Below are 22843 nucleotides of genomic sequence, written 5' to 3'. Positions count from 1 at the left end.
GCAATCCAATATCTCTCATTGCTCCATCGATTTGTGAGTTATAAAAGGCTGTGTGATGTCTGGTACAGTTAAAGTTATTTCCAGTAGAGCAGCTGAACAATCTTGAGCATTCAACAGTATTAATATAATGACTGCTGTCTGTAGAAATCAATTAATGATATTGAGTAAGTTCTATACTAACTCAGTTCAAATTAAGAGATCAATGGTCCAACTATTTTCATTGCTTAGAGGCACCTTCTCATGATGGTACTGATGCACTGTTACGATGATATTAAAATAATATAATTATTGAAATAGCCAAAGAATCTGCAGCAAAGCATAGTACAAAACACTCTACCTGCCACGTCCTGCTGAAATCGGGATGGGACGTAGCCAGTAGATCCCGGGAGAGGCTTCCTCCGGGATTCCTGACTGTCATTAAGCCTCTTAGATCTAACGGGATCTTACAAGATGTCACGATCTGGATCCCGCCCACATCCAGACAGATCACTCCATACATGAAAAAATATAGGACACGCATGAATACACAATATAAATATGTAGGCATATGTAGTGTAATCACTTTTGTAAAGTAAGGGACACAACAGCCAATCTGCCCACAGCAAGCGCAATTAGTAACCAGGTAATCTGATTAGGTGATATTGAGAGATATGTAGTGAGCAGGACACCAAGAATAAACCTTCTGCTCTCCTTTGAAATTGTGCCATAGGATCCTCTTGCATCCAACTAAGAGGGAAGACATTAACATTGCATTCTTCCTATGAGAGCTAATGACTGATTGTATAATGGGAATTATGCGAATTGCCAAGGAAGGTCCAGAGGGAGGAATGGTCTTGTTCAAGGGGTCAAGCCCAGCAATACCTTGCTGCTAACCTATATCCAGGAATGTGATATTTTGATGCTTTATTGTTATCTACATGAGTCACTTGGCAGTGCAGAACTTGAATAATGCTGGAAAGAGAGACATGTTGCTGAAGCTTATCATCTTGCACTCATTGGGACAAATGCAAGAATACCAAATTTCAAATGACCACAACAATTTATATTACAGGAGAAAATGGTGCTGACTGGCTGGTAAGTAAATTCTGATTGGGCAAATGTTTGCCACGGAGAAAGCAACAGGGAACTATAGGCTCCCCAACCTGCAAAAGCGCACAAGGCTTGAACATATTCCTTTTGTTTGTAGCAACTTTCCAAGCTTCCTTTGACAGCACCCTCCAAACCCACAACCTGCACCACCTGGAAAGAGAAGGGCAGCAGATGAATGGGAGCACCACCAGCTGGAATTTTTGATTCAAGCAACATACCATCCTGACTTGGAACTATATTGCTGTTTCTTCACTGTCACTGGGTCAAAATCCTGGAACTCGCTTCCAAGAAGAACTGTGGGTGTACCTCCACCAGATGGAGTGCTGCAGATGAAGAAGGTGGCACACCATCATCTTCTCAATGACAATTAGTAATAAGCAACAAATGCTGGCCCTGCCAGGGGCTCCCACATCCCATGAAAGTATAAAAGAAAATCTGCAGATGTGAAACATGTGCCAGATTTACAGTATTTCCCAGATTTGGCATGACTTTCACCACCAGACTGGATGCCAAACTTTGTTCCTTCCATAATGTTAGGTAATTTGGGCATTCCGAATTCTCCCTGTGTACCCGAAAAGGCGCCAGAATGTGGCAACTAGGGCTTTTCACAGTAACTTCATTGCAGTGTTAATGTAAGCCCACTTGTGACAATAAAGATTATTATTATGTGCCCGTATCAGACGTCAAACGTTTGCTCAGCTTTGTCAAAGAAATTCCTGACCTTGACCAGCTCGATCTACTCGGCTTTCTACCTGTATTTCTAATGTCACAACTCACTTTATGCTGTCACACACATAGCTCTGATATTTAGAAGGGAACTTTTACCTCTTAAAATGGGCTAGTTTGGACTGGGTGGAAAGTTAAAGTTTTAAGAATCTGAATTCCATTTTTAAAAAAAATTTAATGTACCCACTTCATTTTTCTTCTAATTTAGAGTGGCTAATCCACCCAACCTGCACATCTTTGGTTGTGGGGGTGAGGCCCACTCAGACACAGGAACAAAGTGCAAACTCCACACGGACAGTGACCCGGGGCCGGGATCAAACCCGGGTTCTCGGCGCCATGAGGTAGCAGTGCTAACACTCATCACCATGCTGCTCCTGTGAATTCCTATTCAAACCTCACCTCCAATTTGAAGCCAGGAGGTCAGCTGGCACGTTGAATGTTGCAGTTTTTAATTTAACAGGTTAATATTGCAGATTTTTAATTTATTAATGGATAGCAACAACTTTTCCCAAGTGGGATACCCAGAAGTAAACCAGGTGAGGACTTTCACATCAAGGAGACCTTTCCATTTACCTGCTGGATCTGGTGTGCCTGCCTGGACAACACTGTGATCAGTCACAACTACTTACAGGTTAGTTGCTGGATTGTATCTTCTGGATGTTGCTACAATTCTACATGTTTTGGGTGCTTTCTATAGTCGATTATATTTTTGATTGTCTATAAGGGAAAGATATGGCAACTTCAATGGCTTCTACACTAATTAGTTATTCCCAGAATTGAGCGGACACGTAAACCTTCTGTGGTAAACACCACTAGTAACACATTGCATGTATTACGGTACTGATACTATATTACAGGTACAACGGTAAATCCCAGCCTGCTGGCTCGTCCCAGCAGGTGGCCTATAAAAGTGTATGCTCTCCTGCGCTGCTCCCATTCTGGTTCCAACTGCAGGAGGCACAACACCTTGTGCAATAAGGCCTCGATTGTTTCACCATTCTCGTCTCGTGGTAATTGACGGTACATCAATTTATTGCACAAGATTTTAAAAGATGAACATCTTAATCAAGTCTGATCGCCTGGAGCTGAGCCCTCATGCAGTCAACGCCACGTGTGATCCAGGGGCACCGCCATCTTTGATGCCGCCCACCATATACGCCCCGTGGGCGCCGCCATCTTCGGCACCATTTTGGACTGCGCCTCAGGACCCCTGCTCATCTGGCCGTTCGCTGCCCACTGATACCTCCGCCACCGATGATCAGCCCGGGACATCCCAACATCTTCCGCAGCTCTCCTCCATCCATCACCCTGGATCAGTCTCGGCCCCGCAACCTCGCGACCGCCAAGACGACGGTGACGATCAACGGGCACGAGACGATCTGCCTCTTTGACTCCGAGAGCACAGAGAGTTTCATCCACCCTGCTACGGTAAGGCGCTGCTCCATCCCGGTACACCCCTTCACCCAGAAAATCTCCCTGACCTCCGGATCCCATTCCGTGGAAATCCAGGGGTACTGTGTCGCGACCCTCACCGTTCAGGCGTAGAGTTCAGCAACTTCAGACTCTACGTCCACTCCCATCTCTGCGCTACCCTGTTACTAGGTCTTGATTTTCAATGCCACCTCCAAAGCCTTACTTTGAAATTCGGCGGACCCCTGCTCCCACCCACCCCCCTCACCGTCTGCGGCCTCACGACCCTTAAGGTCGATCCACCTTCACTGTTTGCAAACCTCACCCCAGACTGCAAGCCCGTCGCCACTAGGAACAGACGGTCCAGTGTCCAGGACAGGACCTTCATCAGGTCAGGGGTCCAACGGCTTCTGCGTGAGGGGATCATCGAGGCCAGCAACAGTGCCTGGAGAGCTGAAGTGGTGGTAGTGAAGACTGGGGAGAAGCACAGGATGGTCATTGACTACAGTCAGACCATCAACCAGTACACGCAGCTCGACGCGTACCCCCTCCCACGCATATCTGATATGGTCAATCAGATTGCGCAGTATCGAGTCTTCTCCAGAGTTGACTTGAATTCCGCCTACCACCAGCTCTCCATCCGCCCGGAGGACCGCCAATACACTGCCTTCGACGCAGATGGCCGCCTCTATCACTTCCTTCGAGTTCCCTTCGGCGTCACCAACGGGGTCTCGGTCTTCCAGCGAGAGATGGACCGAATGGTTGACCAGTACGGGGTGCGGGCCACCTTCCCGTACCTAGATAATGTCACCATCTGCGGCCACGATCAGCAGGCCCACGATGCGAACCTCCAAAAATTCCTCCATAACACCAAACTCCTTAACCTCACCTACAATAAGGAGAAATGCGTGTTCCGCACCAGCCGCTTAGCCATCCTTGGCTACGTAGTGGAAAATGGAGTCCTAGGGCCCGACCCCGACCGCATGCTCCTGGTACACCCTCTCCCCCACTGCCCCAAGGCCCTGAAACAATGCCTGGGGTTTTTCTCGTATTACGCCCAGTGGGTCCCGAATTATGTGGGCAAGGCCCGCCAACTTATCAAGTTCACAGCTTTTCCCCTGACGGCTGAGGCCCGCCAGACCTTCAAACACATCAAGGCGGACATTGTCAAGGCCACGATGCAGGCAGTCGACGAGTCCCTCCCCTTTCAGGTGGAGAGCGATGCATCAGACGTAGCTCTGGCCGCCACCCTCAACCAGGCGGGCAGACCTGTGGCTTTCTTTTCCCGCACCCTCCATGCCTCCTAAATTCGACACTCCTCCATCGAAAGGAGGCCCAAGCCATTGTGGAAGCTGTGCGACATTGGAGGCATTACCTGGCCGGCAGGAGATTCACTCTCCTCACTGACCAACGGTCCATTGCCTTCATGTTTAACAATACGCAGCGGGGCAAGATCAAAAATGACAAGATCTTGAGGTGGAGGATCGAGCTCACCACCTATAACTATGAGATCTTGTATCGCCCGGGGAAGCTCAATGAGCCCCCTGATGCCCTATCCCGCGGTACATGTGCCAGCGTACAAGTGGACCGACTCCGGGCTCTCCACTATGACCTCTGCCACCCGGGGGTCACCCGGTTCTTCCATTTTGTCAAGGCCTGCAACCTGCACTACTCCATTGAGGAGGTCAGGACCGTAACCAGAGACTGCCAAGTCTGCGCAGTGCGCAAGCCACACTTCTACCGCCCCTTTGAGCGCCTCAGCATGGACTTCAAAGAGCCCCTCCCCTCCACTGACCGTAACGTGTACTTCCTCAACGTAATTGATGAGTACTCCAGGTTCCCTTTCGCCATCCCATGTCCCAACATGACTTCTGTCACGGTCATCAAAGCCCTACACAGCATCTTCACCCTGTTCGGTTTCCCCAACTACATCCACAGCGATCGGGGATCCTCCTTCATGAGTGATGAGCTGCGTCAGTTCCCGCTCAGCAAGGACATCGCCTTGAGCAGGACGACCAGCTACAACCCCCAGGGAAACGGGCAGGTGGAGAGGGAGAACGGGACGGTCTGGAAGGACGTCCTGCTGGCCCTGCGGTCTAAAGATCTTCCGGTCTCGCGCTGGCAGGAGGTCCTCCCCGACGCGCTCCACTCCATCCGGTCGCTCCTGTGCACCGCTACTAATGAGACCTCTCACGAGCATGTGTTTGCCTTCCCCAGGATTTCCACCTCCGGGGTCTCTCTCCCAACATGGCTGACAGTTCCTGGACCCATCCTCCTCCGGAAGCATGTGCGGAGCCATAGATCGGATCCCTTGGTTGAGAAAGTCCACCTCCTCCATGCAAATCCACAGTACGCCTACATGGCACACCCCGACGGGCGCCAGGACACAGTCTCCCTCCGGGACCTGGCACCTGCTGGGTCCCCACCCACAATCCCCCGACCTGATACCGCTCCCCCCCCGGTTGCCTCATTCACCCCTGCGCCACCCACCCTCCTACCAGCGAACCTCACCGCAGCCCCCACCCCAGCAGGATCCGTCCCCTCACGGGATCCACTAAGGGGTGACAAAAAAAGAGGACAACACGCTCCCGGAGTCGCAGGTGACCACGTCGGTGGCCCACACCACCACCAGGACTGAGGCGATCGCAGCGGAGGGTCAGAGCCCCCGACAGACTCAATCTGTAATGTTTTTCTTCACCCCTGCCGGACTCTTTTTTAAACAGGTGGTGAATGTGGTAAACATCACTAGTAACACATTGCATGTATTATGGCACTGATACTGTATTACAGGTACAACGGTAAATCCCAGCCTGCTGGCTCCTCCCAGCAGGCAGCTGCAGGAGGCACAACATCTTGTGCAATAAAGCCTCAATTGTTTCACCATTCTCGTCTCGTGGTAATTGACGGTACATCACCTTCTATGCTGACATTGCCTATAACTGGGAAAATAATTGGAAGCCATTGTGATGAAATTTGCAGTTTGTAACACAAAGTTGACTTCATTTCAGTCAATGGCCATGATTAATCGTGCACTGCAATCGCTGCACCTGTTCTCAATATTAATCCAACTTATCCACAAGTTTCTTCTTTACTTGCATCTTGCATCAAACTTCTGTGTCTGCCATCATTAATTTTAATTTCTAAAGAACTTGCTGCAACTTACAAGGACCTCAAAGATGTTCTACTTCCTTCTCAGACCACCAGATGGGGCTCTTTACCAAGACAGTCCTCAACTGCAGGTGAACTGTCTAAGTGCAAACAGCATCAAGATGGCGATACAAGGTCACCCTGAAAAAGCTGTATCAACTTCTGGCCACCAATCCTGGGAAACCACTGCACCCGGCGTGGAGTCAAGCACTGAAATGCTTTGAGGACCATCTAGGCCAAAATCGCAACTTCCAACATCTGTGAGGCGGGCCAGATGTGGTGCAGCTGCAGAGGTTCCCTCAAGCACCAACAATAATGACATGAACAACCAGTTCTGCAGACGTCCATGGGAATGTCATATCAGACGCATCTGTCATGGGAGGACCCACAGAAGATGATACGTCATTTATAGTTTGGATGGACTCAAATAACGAGAAGTCATCACCTGCAGGTAGACAAGATGAAATTGTGCGACTCAAAAGATTTGATAGAGTGTCATAGAATTTAGTGCAGAAGGAGGCCATTCGGCCCATCAGTTCTGCACCAGCCCACACCTTCACCCTATCCCCGTCACCCAATAACCCTACCTAACTTTTTTTCTTTGGACACTAAGGGCAATGTAGATAAAAGCCAATGACTGCGGATGCTGGAATCTGAAACGAAAGAGAAAATGCTGGAAAATCTCAGCAAGTGTGGCAGCATCTGTAGGGAGAGAAAAGAGCTGGCGTTTCCAGTCCAGATGACCCTTTGTCAAAGCTAGCAGACGGAGAAAGTGGGAAATATTTCTACTGTGGAGTGAGAATGAAAGATGAGTCATAGCCACAGAAACCCAGGGAAACCGGGTGCTAATGGCCACAGAAACCAAGGGGAAAGAGTGCGAATGGCAGTCCCCAGAGAGGACAAAAGATGTGAAAGGTCAAACAGCAGGGAAACTAACATCAGAGGATGAACTGTAGATGTGGGAGGAGGGGAAGGGGGAAGCAAAGAGGAGAAAGATGAAGGAAAGATGGATAAGATTGGGGGGGGGGGGGAAATTAAATATATATTAAGAAGGAAAGAAATGGTAAAAGACAGTTAAAATGAAATGAAAACAAATGGGTCGAGGTGGGGTGGAGCTGATCATCTGAAGTTGTTTAATTCGATATTCAGGCCGGGAGGCTGTGGCGTGCCTAACCGGAAGATGAGATGTTGTTCAAGGGCAATTTATCATGGCCAACCCACCCAACCTGCACATCTTTGGACTGTGGGAGTAAACCGGAGCACCCAGAGGAAACCCGCGCACACACAGGGAGAACGTGCAGACACCACACAGACAATGACCCAAGCCGGGAATCGAGATAAGGGTCTTCTCTTGCTCTTCCGCCATGCTCTGAGTCAATGTGCCACTCCTTTTGTCAGAAGGCCTGGAGTCCGGGAAGGACTCGCTCTCCTGCCAAGCTCTGTGTCAGTGTGACTTTCCAGTGTATTGTTGCACTACCCCGTATGCGAGTCTGCTGCTGGGAGCTGCGGCACCGGGTGAGAGCGGAAGGTTGGTTCAAATGCTGGTAACTCCATTACACTGTTGACTGTTTCATGTGTAAAGTCCACTCTTGTAGTTTTGTGTTTGTACCGATGTTCTGTGGCAAGGAGGTGCCTGTGTGCATGGCACGGTGTATTTTCCTTGTCAATTGATGGTTCCTGTGATTTGTGGACTGTTGTTTGTTTTTCTCCTTTTTGTGTCAAGGTATTATTGCCTGTTATTAAACAAAATATTCACAGATCTAGAGGGCACCCACATTCTCCCGTTTCACAAAACCTACACACTTATTCCTGAGACAAGCTTCCTAAACAATTGCAATTGGTAGTCAATAATGCTCAACCCCTTGGTAAACAGAGTTGTGCCCGAGTGTGGGGCTATACTCAGTTCAGTTGCGCTTCCCTAAGTGAGAGGGCCTTCAATGATCATGAGGCAGGGAAGCAAGCAATCCTGAGTTGCCCACTCTGCCTTTGCTGCCTGGCCTTTCATGGGAACCCATCCAGTTACCTGACAATCACCTCCAGTGGTGACCCTCAGTATTCACCTCCTGCCATCTACTTTCCAGCTCCCAGTAAAGATGGCACTCCTTCATTGGTGATTTGAGCAGAAGCCCAACAAGGACAAAGGATGCAATATCTGCATGCCAACCTCCAGACGCCCTGAAAGCAAAGGGCGCCCTGAAGTGAATGGAAGGTCAGGCGTGCTAACAAGACCCCACCCCGAGAATGAGCAACTGACCCCTGGCCCCGAGTTGAACTTATGTGTCCTCTGCATCCTCTCCGGTGCTTCCTGAGCAGTGCACCAGCCCCGAGTTGAACTTATCCGTGTCCCCCACATCCCCTCCGCTGCAACCTGAGCAGTGAAAAGCCTGGGGAGTCATGGCTACCTCAGAGCTTACATCCAACATCCTCCTTGGAGGTGAAGCCGCCGGGTTCACGTTTATGTAGAGCTGTTGGAAATGACGCCAGCGTCCTGGTAAATATTCTTGAGGGGTGAAGGTCTGGAAAGAGTGCTCCCTTATGACATGCTAATGTATTAAAATGAGGCATGATTTTCACTGCTCCACTTCCAAAAGCCAATGCAGCGGAGAGAATCACCTTGTTTTTCACTTCTCTCCAGATTTTGGGCCCCCAGCGGCTTTCTCACCAACGGAAAGGGCTTTAAATCGTCCCCAATATCAGTCACATTGAATTACATCATTTTCATGCGATGTGTCCCACTTGCATCTGGATGACAGTTCTTCTCAATTACAGAGCACTAAAGGTCTGGTAAGTTATATTTTTTTCAAACAGTAACTCCTTAAGAACGCTGGTCCTGCAAATTTCTTTCAATCCATGTTGAGACATTCACCTTCAGAAAATTGGTCTTTCTAAATCTCATAAGAAATAAAAGATTTGCATTTTGAAATTATTTTGTATTGTACAGGTACAGGGCCTCGAAATCGGCAACCTCGGGGCTGACTCCACACTGGGTTTCCCATCTAGCCGTTTTTTGGAGGATAAAATGTCGGAACCTTCGTTCAATTAATACGAGACACATGAAATCAAGTGAACAAGTTTCTTTTTATTAAAGTTTGAGAAATAATACATTATAGTGTAGAATTAATGTTTGAAAAAAGTAGAAAAAACAACCTGGATAGGGTGGGGTCAAGGATTGCTTCGATTACTTGGAACACAGGAAAAGGCTGACACACAAAGCCAATAACTAGTCTTGGCAGAATGCAGCACCTAAAAATTGTCCTGTTAGTTATTTTATTCCTTTGAATACCCAATACATTTTTTCCAATTAAGGAGCAATTTAGCGTGGCCAATCCACCTACCGTGCACATCTTTGGGCTGTGGGGATGAGACCCACGGGGAGAATGTGCAAATTCCACATGGACAGTGACCCGGGACCCGGGATCAAACTCGGATCCTCGGCGCCGTGTGGCAGTAGTGCTAACCATTGTGTCACCGTGCCGCCATGTTATTTTACTCACAATTCAAATTGATACATGGCAGCTCATAAAAATGTCCGGCTTTCTGACAACTCCAGTTTTTGGATAGCCGGGTTTGAGACACTGTACCTGTACTGTATTACAATACTTACAACACTCCAAGGATCAAACAATTAAGTTTGCCTAGGTTACTCATTGAATTTCTATTCACCTTTTAAAACATGTGATATTTCTTGTGTACTTTCTTGTGCTAATCAAGGTAAGTTACATCAGTGCTGGTGCCTGGGCTAGATTTTGGCCGCTGAAGCCAGTTAGTTTGTGTCTGGAACTATCCCAAGTTGCCAGACTTGCCTCGGTAAGAAGTACCACAAAACAAGCTCTGCAAACAGCATACAATCAGACATGCTGACCCCGAAAAGGGTAGGGGACCACTTGGCCAGTGAGTGCCAAGGCAGGATGTTTAGAAAATTCACCTCGGTTCTCTGGAACTTTGTCCCAGTTGTTGTATAAGTTGTTAGGCCCTCTAGTCCTCACCTCATGGACCCTCATACTATGTCACCTCGGGAACCATGTGGAGATGGAAGAATAATCTTCCAAAAATTTAATACAGGTCTCCCTCCAACAAACTGGACGGTGTAAAAAACATCTAATTAAAGAAACCATTCAAAGATTTTAAATCTCCTCAAGTAGTTATTCCCTTATAAAAACAAAACTTCTATTCAGACCCCACATCAAAGACAGATAATCATTTAACAGACTGTTTAAACTGTCAAAGTGTGAACTACAATCCCCCCACCCCTTAAGAGATAACAACAGTTTTTGAAACTCAGTTAAGCATTCATAATGACATAATGATAGCCCCTTTAGGGAAATGTCAGCAAAGAACTCTTTTGAAACTGAATGACTGGATGCTACATTTTCCTAACTTATGCCTGTCAATCAAATCAGTCCAGCAGATGTTTTGTTTTAACTCTGATAGCTACAACCTATGTATTTTAATGCTTAAAGAGTGGGGCATTAAAAAACTTCAGACCCTGACAGTTATACTGACGGCATCCACCCTTCAAGAGCCCTCTATGTCTACTCCATCAATTCGTGACTCCCAGACTGAGTGTTAAGGCCCTTGCGACATTGAAAATGGGATCTGTTTGAACTTAGCAGGCCCATTTGAACTCCGTGCTAAGTTCATGTTTTTCCCTTGTGTGAATCACACCTTGCTTTCCCCCTGCTCAAAAACCTGTCAGAAATGGGGTAGGAGGTCAGCAGTGCTACCCAAGGCCGCAGATGCAGACGGTCTGTCCGACCTGGCAGAATACCTTAAATTAGAAAAAGCAAAATACACCATTCAAGGATGGGAGGACGGCTTCCACAACGTGTAGAAACTATTACAACCTGTTCCAAGACCGGTTAGTGACCAGCGATCATTAAGGGAGGAGGGGGATCACAACGGATAACAGAAAGAAAAAAGAAAGGGGGGAATAGGAGGAGGGGAAGGGGAGGACACCAATCAGAATGCAGGGCAGAGGTACCAGAGAGGACAAGGGGCAAGGAAACGCACTGGGCGACCACAACTGCAACATCAAGATATGCCCGGTTGGTACCAAACCTGCCGCTGGTACATTTTAATACCAGGAGGCAACTTATATGTAATCAACACAATACGGTTGTAGCGGCCGATCACCTGGGGCCCAAATTTAGGGGCCCCATATCGGTATATATGTTAATTTTGTATGCATACCAGTTTATTTTTGTATACCCGTTTATTGTTATGCGACTTCCCTTGCAATGTTGTTATTAATAAATGTGAAACCAATAAAAAATATTTTTAAAAATGAAATGGGGTAGGTCATCCACATCCAGGTCCTGCCCACCATTATTCAAAGGTCCACAGACTGTGAAAATCCAGCCCTTAGTTGTCAATATCAAGCACTCAGATTTGGTACAGAAGTTACAAGTTCAAGCCCCCATAACACCATTCATTACACCTACTGATAGGGGTGGTAGTGGGATGGGGAGGGGAGGTTGCAAATCCATTGCTGGGTCCAGGCTTCGACAAAGCAAATTACATCATTATCTAATAGTTTGTGCTGTTTCCATCAAATATTGTTGCTGACCTTGAGTATTTAAACATTTATTGAATCTATTATTGTTTATATTCTCCCCACAACTCTATAGTGTTTGCTTTCAATTGAACAAAGGTTAGTTTTGAATATAGAGATTTGTATTGTGACAAAAGGCACTAGTGAAGAATGTAATTAGCTAACAGTGCAACACATTCAATAGTTTGATGATTAACAGCAGTTATTAGTAACGTGCCTCCAGAAAATGGAAATATTGATCAAAAAAAACATTTTTTTCAGAAATAGTTTAATTCCAAAGCAATTTATCACTAAAGATTTGGGGAAATATATATATTACAAGTGCTACCAGTATTCAAACTGAATATAACTGCTGTTAATTTCTTGATGGACAGTATAGTCTATATAGAATTGACCCATAATCTTAAATGTTGCAAATGTTTAGTACAGGGCTAAATCGCTGGCTTTGAAAGCAGACCAAGGCAGGCCAGCAGCACAGTTCAATTCCCGTACCAGCCTCCCCGAACAGGTGCCAGAATGTGGCGACTAGGGGCTTGTCACAGTAACTTCATTTGAAGCCTACATGTGACAATAAGCGATTTTCATTTTCATTTCAGAAAGATAGCCATACACTTGCTACTGTCTCTCAGCCCTTGCTTAAGCTTAAAATTGCGGGCTGGAATCGGTCTAGGAGCAGAGGTTTTACGTAGAGCTCCCTCTCCTGTAACACATTCCATTATACTGACTCATGATATCACATAAGGGAAAGCTCAAAGCAAAATACTTCTTCCCAGGCTCGCTGTATAGGCTATAGCTTAACAGGGTAACAAGAAGTGACTGACAGATGTTAAATGCATAGGGACCTATCTCCCTCCATGAAAGGGTACCCATTTCTAATGTTCAACATCATGGGCTGGATTTTACAGTTGCAATCCCGTTTAATGCTGAGAACAACACTAATTGCTTTACAGCGAGATTTCCTCCCCTATCAGGAGGAAATACTACTTAGAGAGTGGCAAGCCAATCGGATAGCCAGAAGCTCTATAGCCCGAGCAGTGCCAGGCAGGAGTGATGGCCACTGCTGAGTCTACAGGCAGTACTGACGAAGAGGAGCCCGGACCTAAGGTTAGTCCAGGGTATTGCCGGAGCCAGGCTGGCAGGCTCTAGCTAGGAGAGTGAGAGTTGGGGGGGGGGGGTGGTGGCAAGTTTGAGAAGCGAGGTGGGGAGGGTAAAGGGTATGACAGTGGGGGAGGATGCGCAACCTATAGGTCCCAGAAAGGGTCCTTCTAAGAGTAAAATAATGGCGAGATTGGGACGAGGTGTCAAATGGCCATTAATTGGTTGTCTGAGGGTCTCAATAGGTCCAAAAGTGGGCATAAGGGCAGGACAACATCAGCTCCCTCTGTGAAATTACAGACAGGTGGGGAGATGGGCAGGTAGGTGACGGAAAGGCCACCTGCTGGATTTTACAAACACCCCTGCCTTTAATCTTACTGGCTGGGAATTTAAAAGCCAGTCCAGAAGGGTCAATTCAGTAAGTAACCCATCCATTTTAATATTTAAAAAATCATATAATTCTATTTTAAATCAATGGAAGTGATTTTCTTCCCTATAATGTGTGATCATCAGAAATGTTTCTCCCTGATCACCTCTAATTCTTCAATTTCTCTGTTGGCATCACTCACTGAAGACGATTGGTCACTGCCAACAAGGGGTACTGATTATTGAACGAACACCGAAAAATTGAAATTTTATATAACGTTTGTCAAAATAGGTTGAGTTCCTTGGATTCTAATACTGAGCACTGCTATATACTGAGCCACCACACAGTAGGGTGGGCTCACTTCAATTATGGAGCATTTTCCAGTTGGTTGCTGCTGAGGAATCAGGAGAGTCAGTTTCTTATATATGATACAAAGGTTTAGGTACATCTGTAGAAATAAATAATGACCACAAATGTCATAACTATAAAGCACCATCTTTGCCCCTCAATTCAATCATAGGATAACAGGTATAGCACAGAAAGAAGCTACCTGGCCCAGCGGCCTATACTGGCTCTTCTTTTAAAATAAATTTAGAATACCCAATTCTTTTTTTCCAATTAAGGGACAATTTAGTGTGGCCAATTCACCTACCCTGCACATCTTTTGGGTTGTGGGAGCGAAACCCACGCAAACACAGGGAGAACGTGCAAACTCAGTGACCCAGAGCCGGGATCGAACCTGGGACCTCGGCGCCGTGCTAACCATTGCGCCACTGTGCTGCCCCTGTACTGGCTCTTTAAAACAATCTTTGAGTGGCTTTGTAATTAGCTCTACTGCCCTGGGGCAGTGGAGACGCCACAGGGGTGAGGTAGAGGCTTCGGTTTGGTCCCCGATCCGAGAGAACCATCGGTTCGTCCCGGGGAGAATGGATGGAGGGTTCCTGAGCTGGCACAGGGCAGGAATTAGAAGGATGGGGGACCTGTTTTTAGATGGGACGTTTGCTAGCCTTGGGTCGCTGGAGGAAAAATTTGGGCTTCCTCCCGGAAATGCCTTCAGGTACATGCAGGTAAGGGCGTTTGTAAGATGGCAGGTGAGGGAGTTCCTGCTGCTTCCAGCACGTAGGATCCAGGATAGGGTGCTCTCGGGGGTGTGGGTTGGAGAAGGCAAGGTCTCGGCAATCTACCAGGAGATGCAGGAGGAGGAGGAGGAGACCTCAGTGGAGGAGCTAAAGGGTAAATGGGAGGAGGAGCTTGGGGAGGAGATAGACGAGGGTACGTGGGCAGACGTCCTGGGTAGGGTTAATTCTTCCTCCTCTTGCGCCTGGCTTAGCCTGATACAATTTAAGGTCTGACAATTTAAGGTTCTTCACAGTGCGCATATGACAGGGGCAAGGCTGAGCAGGTTCTTTGGGGTGGAAGACAGGTGTGTGAGGGGCTCGGGGAGCCCAGCAAATCACGCCCATATGTTCTGGGCGTGCCCGGCGCTGGATGGGTTCTGGAGGGGTATTGCGAGAACGGTGTCTAAGGTGGTGAACACCCGGGTTAAGCCGAGCTGGGGGTTAGCACTATTTGGGGTATCGGATGAGCCGGGAGTGCAGGAGGCGAAAGAGGCCGGTATTCTGGCCTTTGCGTCCCTGGTAGCCCGGCGGAGGATTCTGCTAAAGTGGAAAGATGCGAGGCCCCCAAACGTGGAAGCCTGGATCAGCGACATGGCAGGGTTCATTAAATTGGAGAGGGTAAAATTTGCCTTGAGAGGGCCTGTGCAAGGGTTCTTCAGGCGGTGGCAACCGTTCCTAGACTTTCTAGCGGAGCGTCAGGAGGTGGTCAGCAGCTTTGTATTTACTACTGTGTTTATGTAGTTGTAAGATGTTTATTTATGTGTTCTTTGTTTTTCTTTTTTCCATAAGGGGGGGGGGTTTGTTGAAAATATGAAAACATTTGAATAAAAATATATATTTTTAGAAACTCTACTCCCCGACCCTTTCCCCATACCCCTGCAATATTTTCCCCATCAAATAGTTATCTAACTTTCCTTTGAAAATGATCATTGAGTCCACCTCCATCATGCTATCGGGTATTGCATTCTAGATCATAACTTGCTGCATAAAACGTCTTTCTCCTCATTAGCTCTGCTTCTTTTGCCAATTTTCAAAATCTGTTTTCTTTGGCCACTGCCCACTTCTGGCACTGGAGACAGTTTCTCTTCATCCTATCAAACCCTTCAGGATTTTGAAAGCCTCTATTCAATCTCCCCGTACCCTTCTCTACTTTAAGGAGAACAGCCCCAGCTTTCCTCGTCTCGCCACATAACTGAAGTCTTTCATTATTGGGACTATTCTAGTAAAACTCCTCGCCACCCTTACCAAAACCTAGAAGGTTTAGCATAACGTCCTTGCTTTCGTACTTATTGTGTGAAGTCTCCTTTTCTTTTTCAACAGCCATCTAAACTTGTCCTGCTATCTTCAAAGCTTTTTGTATGTACATTCCCAGGTTTCTCTGTTCCTGCATCCCCATTAAAATTGTAGATTTAGTGTGGGATTCTGCAGCCTCCCAGCCCCGTGTTTCTCGGTGCCGGGAGACGGCACGCCGTTCACTGATGGCGGGATTCTCTGTTCCCACTGCTGTCAATGGGAATTTCCACTGATCCCACCCCATGCCGCCGGGAAACCTACAGAGCAGAATTCTATTTAGTAAAACAATTCCTCCGTCGAATACTGAATTTTCTCACAATGGGCAATTATGGAGAAACAAAGCATGGTACCATGCACTGCACTGAGTTCTCAATCTCAGTCACACTGCAGGCTGGCACCACACAGAGCTAGGCCACTTCCCACAGGAAGTGGGAAACATCAAATAGAGGTCTCCACCGGGCTACCTCTGCCTGACAGTAGTTACAAATGGTGTGACGATTGGTCAGAATCAGAGGCAGATACATGAGGGCAACAGCTGGGTTAGTGGAAAAGTCATGGGGTGGGGGGATGGGAAGGGGGGATGAACAGAGCTGGGAAAATATGTTGTTACACAGAAAGGTTAAAGTATGCTCAAAGAATAATATCCTCAACTTTGAGTATTACCATACATTCCAGATCACTTTCGAAACCATCAGGTCAACAGGCCATTGCCATAATCTTAAAACTATAGTCACTAATTGTTCCAATATAATGCTGGAGATTCTATACAACGCAATGTTCATTGGGTCATGCAGTCTCCTGGTTTGTCTGGATCTTCTCCTTCAATCCTAATCCACTTCTTTTCAATTTCAACCTGCAATGAGAAACATTCTAAAATAAGTTTTTTGCTGGAATAACTTCACACGCACTTTTCTTCCCCCTTTTGTGAGCACCTTTATTTTACTTTGCCCATTTTCTTCTCTTCTTTCTCTCGTTAATTTGCATTGAAGGACATCAACGAATATAATTAGTAGAAGGTTGGTACATTTGTAACACATTTTGTGGAATTTGCGATATACGCGTTGGACTATGGATATCAGCCTGAGTCATCTTGTAGTGAGTGATTCAATGCTTAAAAAAGTAAAATGATTACTAAATTGGCTTCTCTAATATTCTATGCAACTGTCTGAAAACCTCAATTATGGGCAACAAAAACTGCATCTTTGGAATTTTTATGTTGAAATTATTTTGATATTAGCAACAAATACACTAATGTGTTTATCTAAAGATTTTTGTCCTTTAATGTTTTATTTTAAATGGGTTTACTTACACTTTTGTTAAAACATAGATAGAAGAAGTTTGCACAAAAGGTTTGTTCCTCGTATCACACAATATGACATGAGCCTATTTGAATCCTTGTATAAATACAACTAAGGCAAATGGCCAGCTGATGTTGACAATTGTTTTCCCTTTGTTTCCTTCTGCTTCCTTGTTCAATCATCCAACACTCCCCAAGCAGAGAAAAGTGAAGATACCAAAATGCCACCGCCCACTTGGGATTTTCTTTGCGCAAAATCAATATATATGAGGCAGGGAATTTTCTGCTGAAGTTTTGACCTGAAAAATGGCCAACCAGCAGAAAGAAATCCTTTGTGCAACGGAGCAATGGACAGGGCTTGCACAGTATATGATAGTTCTCTATACCCATTGAGACATCTAACGGAACCCACAAAAGGCCTCTCTTAAAATGTAATCTGTCTGTTTGGTGGTTTTTTTAAATTCCTGTGGGCCACGAGGAGCTGATGTTCACTTCCAGGCCGCATAAAATCTTTTGGCCTGTTGCCAGTCCATCCTCATTCCATCTCTCTGCCACCACCACCACCACCACCCACCAGCATCTGCTCCCCCACAAAAACAGACCTTAGCCACCAACTGGCTGCAAGCTACAACTGGCCAATTTTCCACCACAGGAAACAAGCTACTGCAGCACAGCACCAGGGAAAAAGTTACAAAGTAACTTACTGGAATACGTGCGAGGTTCCCGAATGCTCCACTGAGTAGTTTACATGTGGGCATGGTATCCTGCTTTTGACATCCAAGTAAAAAAAACTCCTTTTCAATGTCTGCTTCTAGGATTATTCCAATTAGCAATTGTAGAGCGGTTACTCAACATAAACAGGTCTACTTGTGCAGTTGGTGTCTTACAGTCACATTTTAAAATCCAATTTTATGCTCAATTTAACTGAGAGATACCAGTAATTGTGCAAACAGAGACTCTTAGGATTGGTGGGAAATGGTATACATGTTTCCTTCAATCTTGCTATTCAGGCTCCAGTTCCTCATCAGTACTAAATCCACAGTAGAAATGTTTCATAATTAGGCAGGACTTTTCAGCATGATGCATAAAGGAGCCATTGGGGTGCCTGGTGTAGGAAATAAAATGTAAGACTCAGGAGTATCACTTTGTTTGGATCAGCAAGGGTATTTGCCTATAACTAGGCTTAAGCCTATTAAAAAAATGTTTTAATCGCATCCATGTCTGGGAGTAATTAGTGCTGACACTGGATACAAAAACTTGAAAGTATTTCACTTCCCAATGTTTAACATTGCTTAGTTTAGTAAACAAAAGATTCCCTTACCAAAAAAGAATCATTGGAAACTGTAACCATTTTAAACTTTCCAGTGAACCTTGCGACAACTGAATCCACTCATTCCATTTTACAGACATTAACAGGAAACATTTTTGCGAGGAATATTTATCATTCTTTCCATTGGTAGGTTTCTACATTCCATACACAATGAAGCGATGTTTCAATGAGCATAAATAAATTGATTCCAAATTTATAACTTTGTGGTGCGTCATACTAACAGGTCCTGCCAATTTGTGCTAAGGTTTCCACTGTGGATTTGGTGCTGACAAGGAACTGGATTATGAACACCATGTTTTCCTTTGATGTAAACTCAAAATTCACTCTGCCTCTGTAAAGCCACAATGTTGGATTACTGTGATATGTATATATATATTAAATAATATATATATATCATATATAAATAGTTGTTTGGTAGTACAAGAATTAAGTATTGCTGAAAAAAAACATGTTGAGGTTTTTCGACTTGCACTCATCAGGACAATTTGCACAAACACCAAGTGTAGAGGGAACAGCAATTTATACTTCATGAGAAGAGAATGCTGATTGGTGGGCAAGTGGACTCTGATAGATGGAGCCATTGCCATAGAAAATGCATCAGTTAACTGATGACTGACAGCAAACTGATAACTGACAGCAAATATATATATATACACGGATATCTGTCATCTCAACTAGCCTTTGATAGTTTCTGATATCTGATTTGTTATGTTCTAGGTGTAACATAAGCAGCTTCCTTGTGGTGCACTTGACAAAGGAAAGTTCAGACGTGGAGATAACTTCAACACGTTTATTAAACTGTTTACACTTCTATTACTCAGGTTCGACACTACTGCTAACCCTACTATAGCTACCCAGACTGACTAACCAGCTGCTGCAATCCACGTGGTGGGTGTAATATTGAATCAACCCTGTGTCTCTACTCACTGACTGTCTCCACTGGAAAGAGGCAGATCATGTGTGTGGTGTCCTTTATATATGGGTTGGTGTAATGCTCTCCTGTGGTTGTGTCACCTCTGTGTGTATCGTGAATGTCCATTGGTCGTGTCCTATCTAACTGATCTATTGGTTGAGTGTGTGTGTGATGTCTCTGGTGCTCCCTCTAGTGTCTCGCTAGCCTGCATGTATTTACATTGATGCACATCACCACAATATCTAAAGGAACTTAATGATTATCTTACTTCATGAAATGTAGGTTTGTTGAAATATTTAAGATAAAAGTTTTGTTGTGTATTGCATGTAGGAAGGACTTTTGCTGCAGCTTTTCATTTCAGGTTTTTGAAGAAGTGGCCCATGTATCAAAATAGCCAAAAAGAGAGATCGCTAACTGAAGAAACCCTTCATTGGACTTTTTGTCATCAAACTTCCAATATCACTCTTCGATCACATTTCAGAATCACACACGTGTATATACCAATGGCTATTTCATGAATCAGCAAAAAAAATGGCAACTGAATAGCAAGAGGAATTCAAAGCTCAATCATGAAGTTCAAAGTAGAAGAAAAACTTGCATTTATGTAGCACTTTTCACAATTAACGGACATCTCAAAGCGCTTTACAGCCGGTTAAGTACTTTTGAAGTAGTTATTGTTGTAGTGCAGCAAGTGTGGCTGTCAATTTTTAAACAGCAAACCCCCACACACAGCAATGAGATAATGCTGTGAGATAATAATGAGATAATAGATCATCTGTTCTTTTGTGATGCTGATTCCATAGAATCCCTACCGTGCAGAAGGCGGCCATTTGGTCGAGCTGAGTCTGCACAGACCCTCTGAAAGAGCACCTTACCTCAGCCCACTCCCCTGCCCTATCCCTGTAACCTCACCTAACCTGCACACCTTTGGACACTGAGGAACATTTTTTTTGCATGGCCAATCCACCTAACCTGCACATCTTTGGACCTTGGGAGGAAACTCACGCCGACATGGGAACATGCAAATTCCACACACAGTTACCCAAACATGGAATCGAACCTGGGTGCCTTTGCAATGAGGCAGCAGATATTGGTGAGGGCACCAGGGATTGAAACCATGGGATCTTTTACATCCACCAGAGCAAGCAGATGGGGTCGTCTAAAAGATGGCGCCTCCAACATTGCAGTGGTCCCTCAGTACTACACTGAAATGTCAGATTGATTTTTGTGCTCAAGTCCTAGAATGGGGCTTGGAGCATTACACATAAAATATTTTCATAGAATTTACTGTGCAGAAGGAGGCCATTCGGGCCATCGAGTTTGCACCGGCTCTTGGAAAGAGCACCCTACCTAAACCCACACCTCCACCCCATCCCCATTACCCAGTAACCCCACCCAACACTGAGGACAATTTTGGACACTAAGGGCAATTTATCATGGCCAATCCACCTAACCAGCACATCTTTGGACTGTGGGAGGAAACCGGAGCACCCGGAAGAAACCCACGCACACACGGGGAGAACGTGCAGACTCCGCACAGACAGTGACCCAGCGGGGAATCGAACCTGGGACCCTGGAGCTGTGAAGCAATTTTGCTAACCACAATGCTACCGTGCTGCCCTACATATGCCCTACAGACATATTGGTCTGTTTTCAACAATTACGTGAAGAAAGAAATATGACATTAAATTACTAGTAGAAGCAGAATTCATAATAGCGTAGACACTGTCAGAGACGTAGCACAGCTGCAATGGGCTAAATGGCCTCCTTCTCTACTGTAAACATATTTGGTTCAATAAGTCCTCAGCACTGCAAACACAAGATAATAATAAATGAACAGGAAGAGGAGACTCTGGGGATCTGGATGTAGTTTAAGAACAAACAAAGCACAGGGAACAGCTGTGCAACCAAATATTTAAAAAAAACTGGAGAACATCAAGGGCAGTTCTGGGATTTGTAGCAGGAGACTCATTGCAAAATGATTTGCATGGGAGGGGCATCCCCTCATCCCTCTGTTGTGTATGGCTCAAACCTACTAATAGCAGCACAAACTAAGTTAAGAAACAGAAAGCTCTGGTCCGACCACAATTCGCTCGGCAGCACAGTGATTAGCACTGTTGCTTCACAGCGCCAGGGTCCCAGATTCGATTCCCGGTCACTGTCTGTGCGGAGTCTGCACGTTCTCCCCCTTTCTGCCTGGGTTTCCTCCGGGTGCATCCGGTTTCCTCCCACAGGTCCTGAAAAATGTTTCATTTGGACATTCTGAATTCTCCCTCTGTGTACCCGTACAGGCACGGAATGTGGCGACTAGGGGCTTTTCACAGCAACTTCATTGCAGTGTTAATGTAAGCCTACTTGTGACAATAAAAACTATTATTATTATTAATTCGGGTTACTTTAGACTGGAATCCTGTTTACTCAGTTGGGTTCAAAATACATTTCTCAATCCCTTTTTATTGGAATGGCCTGACTTTTTGCTATCAATCAGAATCTCTTGCAAGCAAGAAGAGACTATAAAAATTAACCTGGTAATAGTATCGAGCCTTTGGGTGAATGTGCTTCTCTGGCTGCACATCGCTTTCTGTCCCAAATGATTTCACTTTCACTTTGGAAGCTGATGTGTCAGGAACCTCAAACTCCACAGCGATGAACGGCTTCCACTCTGAGGGTATTTCTTGATCTGAACCCAGCTCAAGCTTGCATGAAAAACAGTGTGGATGGTCAGATGCTACAAAACAAAAGGAGAAGTAGTATTTTGCTGAGGGATGAGGAGGGATAAGTTGAGTACAACTAAATCTGGGTCGCAATTTCTTTCAAGTGAGGACTAAAATGATTGATATTCATTATGGATAACAAATGACAAAAATGTTATGTACAAACATTACTGAAATATCAAAAAGTCACAATTTAAAATAACAATATATAAAAATCTAACTGCCACTATGAGAAGTATCACATTTTGTCATAATTTCAATTTTCGAAGGGTAGACTTATTAAACAATGTTTTATTCATCTCCGTCTTTGTTGGATTCAGTTTTCAATAATAGTAGTGGTGGATTTTAATTGATATATTTTCATGCGATGTCATAGAGTCATAAGAGTTTTCCAGCACCATAGGAGGCCCTGAGGAGAGTTAATGCTTCCTCTCGTGTGCCAGGCTCAGCCTGATACAATTTAAGGTGGTCCACAGGGCACACATGACTGTGACCCCGATGAGCAGGTTCTTTGAGAAGGTGGAGTGTAGGTGTGGGCTCTGTGCTTGGGGTCCTGCGAACCATGACCACATGTTTTGGGCATGTCAAAGGCTGAGGGTTTTTTGGCAGGGGTTTTCTGACGTCATGTCACAGGTATTACAAATGAGGGTGGGTCCGAGTCCAGAGGTGTCCACCTTCGGTGTGTCGGAAGACCCGGGAGCCGAGGGGGCGAGAGAGGCCGACGTCCTGGCCTTTGCCTCCCTGGTGACCCACCTTACTAGGGTGGAGGGACTCGGAGCCCCTGAAGTCGGGG

The 22843-nt window shown here is 45.6% G+C and overlaps 1 protein-coding gene across 1 annotated transcript in view; it reads right to left on the bottom strand.

Moving 5' to 3' along the window:
- The window catches only part of LOC140426463 (stonin-1-like), a 195425-nt gene that overhangs the window by 155079 nt on the left and 17503 nt on the right, over positions 1-22843 (bottom strand). The window contains exon 3 of the mRNA XM_072511275.1: positions 21862-22064. Within this exon, the coding sequence (XP_072367376.1) occupies positions 21862-22064 (203 nt within the window). The remainder of the gene's footprint in view (positions 1-21861; positions 22065-22843) is intronic.

The sequence above is a fragment of the Scyliorhinus torazame genome, chromosome 1 (assembly GCF_047496885.1).
Source record: "Scyliorhinus torazame isolate Kashiwa2021f chromosome 1, sScyTor2.1, whole genome shotgun sequence".
Classification (NCBI taxonomy): domain Eukaryota; kingdom Metazoa; phylum Chordata; class Chondrichthyes; order Carcharhiniformes; family Scyliorhinidae; genus Scyliorhinus; species Scyliorhinus torazame.
The sequence above is the reverse complement of the archived record's forward strand: the minus strand, read 5'-3'. Positions and strand labels throughout refer to the sequence as shown.